Source organism: Drosophila guanche, unplaced genomic scaffold, assembly GCF_900245975.1.
Source record: "Drosophila guanche unplaced genomic scaffold, DGUA_6, whole genome shotgun sequence".
NCBI classification, from domain to species: Eukaryota; Metazoa; Arthropoda; class Insecta; order Diptera; family Drosophilidae; genus Drosophila; species Drosophila guanche.
In genome coordinates this window covers 2,897,101-2,905,373 of record NW_022995748.1, presented here as the reverse complement: position 1 = coordinate 2,905,373, position 8,273 = coordinate 2,897,101, and the positions used below count along the sequence as shown (strand labels likewise).

At 43.3% G+C, this 8,273-nt stretch overlaps 1 protein-coding gene across 1 annotated transcript; it reads right to left on the bottom strand.

Moving 5' to 3' along the window:
• Positions 1 to 980: 980 nt before the first annotated feature.
• LOC117584152 (cilia- and flagella-associated protein 299) lies at positions 981 to 1,875 on the bottom strand. Its single transcript, XM_034272911.1, has 2 exons — positions 1,516 to 1,875; positions 981 to 1,462 (listed from the first exon to the last, which is right to left on the bottom strand). The coding sequence occupies exons 1-2, from the start codon at positions 1,819 to 1,821 to the stop codon at positions 1,061 to 1,063; spliced, it is 708 nt and encodes a 235-aa protein (XP_034128802.1). The 5' UTR covers positions 1,822 to 1,875; the 3' UTR covers positions 981 to 1,060.
• Between the last annotated feature and the right edge of the window lie 6,398 nt (positions 1,876 to 8,273).

Genomic DNA, 8,273 nt, shown 5'->3' with positions numbered 1-8,273 from the left:
TACATACATACATATGTAGACCCCGAGTAGGGGGCTAAAGTGAATCTGTGAGTCATAATTTAACAGTTAATTGTGTATGCAAATTAAATTGTACGTGCCACTGCAGATGGCATTTAAAACAGAATTTTAAATATTTATTATTTATTTGGTTTTGCTCTGGGGGTTGTTAATGTCGAATGCACAGTTGCAGCTATTTAGAAAAAGTTATCAGAAGTAAATAACATAAATGTATAAGTAATTGCAAGGAGCTATTCCAATACATAAATGAAGTACCATCAATTGGCAATCATTTGTCGAAGCTTTGCAAGATTACCCTCTAATAAATTGTATTCATGAATTGAATTTCTCTGGCAAATCAAGAGCACTGGTAAATCCTGCAAGCTTTTGTTCCTGTGATGTACAATTAAATGCAAGCAGAGTGACTCTTAGAGCGACAGACCAACACAAAGCGATGGACAAACAAAGGCAAATGGGCAAACAATACCATATACGAGTGCTCGTAGCCCGGCCAGAGGCGTCGACACTCGAGACACTCCACCAGGCGACAGCTAATAGATTTATGCAATTGAAGTGCGTCCACCATAAACACAACAAAATGGCATGGAGCTCGGGTAATTTCCGCTTTCTGATGGACAGCTCAGCCGGAGGGGGGAGTGCTGAACCGGGTCAGCGTAGACCTCAAAATGTCCATCAGAAATGTCAGTAGGCTGTGGCTGTGGCCAGGCTCGACCAGAACAGATAAGATATGAAAAGCAATTTACGTTAGCTGTCAACGACAAATTCGACCTCGAGGACATGCCGTGAACTCATACAGAAAAGTTTGCACTTCACTTTTTACACCTGGAGGGTAAAAAAGGAGGGAACATGGCTTTTACATATTTACACAGTTTTATGCAAAAGTATATGTAAAAATGTACATGCGTAAATACTTGTTTAAACGATCATCTGAGGATGTGTGCATTTGTTTTCGTAAAGAGTATATTATTGTCGGCATATCACCAATGACCTTTCGTTTTTTCATTTACCCCTAATTGACTTTTATTGACACACTAAGGCCATGTTAATTGATGCGCCTGATTATGTGATCGAAAAATATGGCATGTCCATAAATGGGCGAGGCGTGCATGGAGCGTCTGGCGTTCTTTGAGGCGGGGCAGTCACATTTCATATTGACACAGATCATCTTGTGGTCGCCGCGGTGCTTCATCAGCAGGCTGTGCGCCCCTTCGTCGACCACCTGGAAGTTATCGCTGTCGTTGTACACCACTCGGTTCTTGTACCAGTCATAGTGGCTCAGGTGGTGTTTTCCCGGCCTGAGCTTGACCGTGCCCTCGAACACACCCTTCCAGTCCACGAAGTACTTGGAGCTAAGGAACCGAGACTCGCGCAAACTTTGCTCCAGATCGATGAAACCAGACACCTCCAGGCCATTACTGGAGCGCATCAGGAGATAGATAATTGTCTAGGGTGGAGCAAGAGTAGATATGATGGGAAGCATCTATAAATCTAACTCACCGACAAATGCTTATTGAGCAACATTTTCTCTCGTTTGGCTATTTGCTTTAGCACGCGATCGTTGCTGTTCAAAAAGTCGCCAAAGAGTTGAGACTGACCGAGACCACGCGGCTTCAACATGTCCAACTCCTGCTGACGACGATCTTGGTACTCCTCCTCAGTGAGCAGGCCGCCCAGGCAGCTCTTGCCACAGGCATTCTTGATTAGTTTCCTCTGAAAGTCCCAGTTGCGCAAATAGCGAACGTCGCTGAGAGTTATGAACTGGTCCACATACTCATTATACGAGTGAAACTCTAGGAGGCTCATTATGCAGCACAAAAACAAAATGTGGGGGAGAAAAAAACAACAAAAAATGTGTTCGCTTTGTGTCGTGTTAGTGTGAATAAAAAGTGTAGTATGAATTATATTCTAAACCATTATGAAACAGACTTAAAACGGCCTGCTTCAAAGGCCTGCCAAAAGGAAACATTTTTCTTTGCTTTAATATGTGGATTCTTCCAGTTGTAATCAATTTCTGATTGTCTCTCTTAATATAATACTATTTGCATATAGATTATACTATAATTCACTTTTAATTGTTAATAGTTCAAAGTTCAAAATGTATTCCCAAATCATATCTAAATTGGAAAAGTTTTTGGGGGAAAAATATAGAAAAATTGATAACCAGAATGGGCTTGAAAAATGTTGCAGCAATTTTAATCAAATGTTCCACACAATTAATTAAACGTTTTACATATACTTGCACTCCTGCAAGAACCCTGTGCGCCATTCATGTAGAAAATTTAATAAATGGAAAAAGTTTCAATGCCCTAGCCCGAACACGAGCCCTCGCCCTCGCCCTCGCCCTGGCTTGTCCCTTTGTCTGACTCCTGGCCAAAGTTGCGCATTTTTCAATTACAGTTTTCCCATAGTATGTGCGACGCAGAGAGGCAGGGGGATGCCGCATATTAAACTAATTACTTCATCAACATTTTAAACTGGGCGCAAAAGTGTAATTTGCATTTTCAGCCTGTGAGTTAGCTGCACTTTGAGTCCGCATTCTGTGAATATCCTGTTGAAGCCCGCTGGGAGTTAAATTATTATCCCTAAAGTCACTCTCTGTATTTTAGCTATCGTAAAAGCTTTCGTATAATTCTTTGGAAGGATACTGGTTATTATTATTACCATATTACATTCTCCCCATGCAGAGGCCAGCAGAATCAGCCTTTAGGCTGTGTACAGGGTATGGCAGAGGTGTGAGAGACATCCCGTAAAGCATTGCAAGCTGCTTTTCAATATCCACACACAGCAAGGATTTCCTTTCCTGGAGGTGTGTGTGTGTGTGTGTGTGTGTGTGGGAGTATGTTGGAAGAATTTCCGCTATTTAGACACGCTTTCCCACTGTTTGCAGTTGCTGCTGCCACTTCTGCAACAATTAACATGCAGCCGCTGCCAACACTCGAAGCTCGGGGCAGGACTGCCAGTCCGTGACCCATCCCTGCTGTTCCGTTTTGCGTGCTTTGTCACCATCTTGCCTCTTGCTGCCGTCTTGAGCGCGTAAATTGCTACTTCGTGGCCAGTCCCCCGACTCCGCTCGAGCCCTAGCGTCTTCGCTCATGTCTGGTGTCACCCCCGCTGCTATTGCCACTTTCCTTCAGTCTGTAAACTGTTCCTTCGTTCCCCTCTAGCAGCAGTCCCGGCCATGGCCATTGTTTGACTTGGTCATTAGTAAATGTACTTTGTCGCAGCATAAAAAGGAGTTAAGTGCGCACTCTAAGGATTTATGTGCATTACCAAAGAATGAGGCAGCAATGCTGCAGCTCCTTGCCTTACCTCTTCTCTCCCTTCCTCTCCATTCCTCTCCTGCAACTCCGGCAACTGCCTTTGCCATGTGTTAAGTGCACGGTTTTTGATGAATGAACCAGAGGACAGGAGAGCGAACTTCCTCTAACTGCTTAACAATTGCACAAAGAGTTGATGTTGGACTCATGGCAGAGCTGGCAGAGCTGGCAGGAGCTGGCAGGAGCTGGCAGGAGCTGCCAGTCATAAGCCAGATGAAACGGATGTAAGGGAAGTGGAGCAGGGAAAGGAATCGAAGCACAGATTGAATGCATGAGCAAACAGTGGAGTGGTATTGGCTTTGTTCCCATTTTGAATTCCATTAAGGAAAACTTTACTCTTCATTGGCTTTCGTGCGAGTTTCAGACTCCCCAATATACTGTGTAATCTGTCCCATGCAGCTGATTGCAATTCCCCAATTCGAATGTCGTATTTCAGTCTGCAAATGTCCGGAAAATAAATTGCATCTGCCATCTCTCTCCTCTCTCTCTCTCTCTGGGGGGAAATGCTAACACAAATTATCAAGTTACCATAAATTGCTTTCTGTGAGCCCGTACATCTTGCCAATGAAATCAAAGCCACATAAATTGCGCAAATAATTCTGGTCCAGCTACGACTCCTTCTGATTTGCAGTATATATGCCGCCCCAAAAGGAACCGTCACACACAGAGGCTGCAACAAAGACAACGGACCAAAAGAATCATCACTTACAGCTGACCACAAGGGCCAGGCCCAAGCCCTGTTCCACCCTGGGAGCTGTCCCGCAATCGATCAAAAGGAATTATGTCTCAACACAATTGTAAATAAATCTTTGCGGCCATGTGGACATCATGTGCATGCTGGGAACTGGGGCCAGAGGACCCAACCGCAAAACGGAGATAGAGAAAGACGCCGAGAGATGGGGAGACTGGGAAGTCCTGCATATCCCGTATATGAAGATTGAGTGGTAATGTGTGCAAATCTAAAGCTTCTGACTCGAATGTTCGCCAAGTTGTTCGTTCGATTCACTGTTTGCCCCGACTCCAGCTCCGGATCCTGCTCTTCTCCATCCTCGGTTGCCGTTGACATGTTGGTAAATTGGTCCTTAGCTGATTGCATCGATTGCCGAGGCCGGCCTCTCCATTCGGTCTTAGCCCAAAACTGGGGAATTAAGTCTAAATTCCGGAAATTAATCTGCTCAAAAGGACAGACAAACCGAAACACACAGGGGCCTCCAGCACACCAAATGCAATATTATTCAAAGTGATTTTACAAGTGTCGTTGTCATTAGGCGATTGCCCAAGGCTTTCCAGGCTCACGTCTCAATGGATAAGGAGTGAGGAGGAACCCAGGGGTCCAGCTGCTGTTCTTGCTTCAATGAGCACTTCCTTTCGGGACAAATTTATAATGCGCATCGATAATGATTTGTAATTTAAAGCCCCAACAAATTTCCGGCAATTTTGGTGGCAACACGTGACGCGTGCTAAACATTTTCATCCTCTCCACTTTGCTTACATTTCATCTCCCAAAGAAAAACAGCAAGGGAAAGTATGGGAAATCAAACGAAAAAACAAACTTATCGAGCCAAAGAAAGAAAACATCGTCATTCGCATTAATTTGTTTCTTGTAAACTGGTTGGCTCAGGGCTTTGGGCAATCAACATGAGTGTAAGTATCTGGCTGAAGTTTGCGGTAACAGGAAATGTGCCGAGCAAGTTGCTTATGTGTACTGTGGAAGAGATCATAAACTTTATTGTAGGGAATATCTTACAAAAAGTATTCAGTGAGTGCTTGAAATCTTTCATACCACAACTGTACTGAGAGCATCAAAACCATTCCCCTTAGACTCTCATTGCTGCAGCTTGTAGCTCTCTCTCGATGCATCTTTCTGTCTCTCTTTCTCTCTTTACCCAAGCACAGCAGCACGCTGGTACGATAATTTCTAGTTACCGTCTCCCTTTTGATCTGTCTTTAACATATTCGCTCTGCCGCTCGCTCGCTCGCTCTATGTAACACTAACAACAACACAACGCAGCTATGAGTCACACAGTGGACAAGACGGTGCGTGCATAGCGAAGGCATGAGCACTCACCAATAACAAACGGTAAAATGCAAAGAAGACAACGAAAAGGAACACTGAAAGCAATTTTGTAGTGAGTAACCAAGCATACACTGCAAATATTAACCTGGGTAACTTCTCTTTACTGTTTTTGCAGCAATATAATATTCACCTTAGTAACTCGAGTACCGAGTATAAATATCTTAGAGCTCCATTCTTGAGCAAAAGCAAACTGAGGGTGATTACCAGTAATAAGAGCACATGTTGATGGAGCATTACAGATGAGATGATGAGATGAACGCTGGAGGCCGGAGGCCTAAGACTACACCCTGAGGCACACTCAAGCTAACATCTGCTCCTGCCGCTGCTGGTGCTTGTTCTCCTCGTCATGTCTATTGTTAGTACTCTGATGATGCCTGTTGTTGTAGTTGTCGTTTGTCCTCGTCATGTTGGCCATTATATAATGGTCGTTGTCATATGCCAAGCATATTAATTTTTCGACACATAGAAGAGGAGGCGGCTTCCCCTCATGCCCGATTGATAGGCAGTTGCTGCCAATTACGTGGCAGTCCTGTAGTCGGATGACACGTGAGCAATGGCTACGGTTATATGGTTATGGTTATCGCTTTTCGGTATACGTAATTTCCTTTGCTCATATCCCCCATTCATTTGCAGCTGCTGTTGGGCATACTCGTATTGTGCATGCAATTAACTCAAACAGGAACACAGCCTGAGGACAATGGCTTATTGCGCAATAAGTATTGTTTCGTAATCCGCTTAAAATACCTTTACTCTGTGCCATTATTGAGAACATTAAGTGTCACAAGTGAGACAGATTAAATAAAAAGATATACCCAACCATATTGTGTTCTGGATAATTCATGCGAATCGAATGGATAATATCTGCATTGTAAAATTTCAGCTTGATTACTCCGCAATTTATGCCGAAAAGGGGTGCAGCTTCCTGTAATTCCCGACTAATTTCGGATTTCAAAATATTATCAGCTTTTCGCATGCTATACATATGTTCATACATATGTACGTATGCATATAGTGGCCACATTATTAAACTTCTCTCTGACCTCTTGAAAAGTCGTTGGCCAAAAAATGTTCTGGCTACCAACTCCTCAGTAATGACCGACCATGTAACCTCCTTGTCGGGTGCTGGGAAATCCTTGCACAATCCGCACACAATTTTGTTATTGCTGCGGTAGACGGGGCCAAGTCGACTGCAGGCCCGCCACAGCAGCATAAAGGGAATTTTTCAGTTTGCTGTCAGGAGCTCATTTGGCTGCCGAGAAGGCAAAAGTCTGGCCCGACTGGAAACACACACAGAAAGATACACTCCGACAGCCCGACAGTTTGTTTTTCGTGGCCATTTTGTGGAGTAAAATAAAACGTGAATAAGTTGTTGATTGTGGAACTTGGGATGTGTTCTGTGTAGTTAAAACTCCAGAAAGGCTTCTGGTATCTCTCCAGAGAAGCCATCTATGCTAGTCATGATAGAGGACTTCTTTTAATTTCAGTTTGCTGGCTATCTGGACTAGGCTTATTTCCATTTTTGTGTGACAACAGGGCACATATGAAGTCCCCTGAGGCATTACTCAATTTGGCTTTGCTTAGAGGAGGTCCTGGGCCTCTCTCTGGAGGATTTGCCCCTTTTTCAGTGCCCCAAAATACGACTTTAATCATATTTCCTGCTACATATCTGCTTCTTGCCTTAACAATGCCCCAAAGCATTTTACCAAAATTGAAAACTCGTGCAAATAATTTGCATAATGTGCCACACACTCGTCTCCTCTCACACAAAATAAGCCAGGAAGGGAGATAGACAGAGACAGAGCATACAGTTGTCTTGTTCTTTAATGCTGTCAACACGGTCGCAGCTCGGGTCATATTTATATTTTGAATTATTTATGCACATGTACATATAATACCCTCTCTATGCACAGTGGTCAAAGTGCGCTGAATATTGTGGAATTAATTCGTATTCTCTCAAGTGTTTATGCAAAGCCACAACTTATTAAATGATGGAAAGCCTTTTTAGCTTTTGGTCACTTTAAAGACACAATTTATATAAATAAAATACATTATGGGATTCTTGCTAAATATTTAAAATGAACAGAGTGCACGGTTTCTGCCTATTCACTAGGCAAGACGTTAAAAATTAATTTATTTGTGACACGAAATTACCCTAAAAATAGGGCACACACAAAGTGATTAAATAATTATGACTACCTTCATGACATAAACCCGTAATTATGGGGATAGTATATGGCTTTTTAGCGTATTAAAATGTATATTCGCCAATCACGTCTGACCTGTCCAAGTGCAAAAATTCCCATGTCCTCGTTTGGCCTCAGCTGCAATTTATTTATATTGTGTGAGATGCCTCTCTAACTCTACTATCCCCTCTTGTTGCAGTTCGCTTTTTCTCTAGAGTACTCTCTGACCTGACTCTTGCCATTGGCAAAGCTTCAATAATTGCTGCCAAATTGCAGGCGAAGAAGTCAGCTCTGCGGCAAATGGCCGAAGGAGAGAAAACTTAATTGAAGTGTAAGCTGTTGAAGATGGAGCCGCCTCCTGTTTCCTCCTCCAGAGCAGTTTCCCTACTTTTTCGCAGTGCGCTGCAGCGAAGCCAAGTCACGTCAAGCTGAAAAGAAAAATAAAAATTAAAAGAGAAAGAGAAAAAGTGAAAACCGAAGCCAAAGTTCCCACCGCCCGCTCTAATGGATTAATTTACTTTGTCGCAGTGCCAAAGCAGCTGCCAAAGCACTTGAAATTGGAAGGCATCGGGGCGTGTAAAAGGTTTTTGTGGCACACCGAGCCACGTTCCATTCCCTCACATATTTTGGTTTTGGTTTTGGTTTTTGGGTTTAGGGGTCTAAATTCCCGTTTAAATG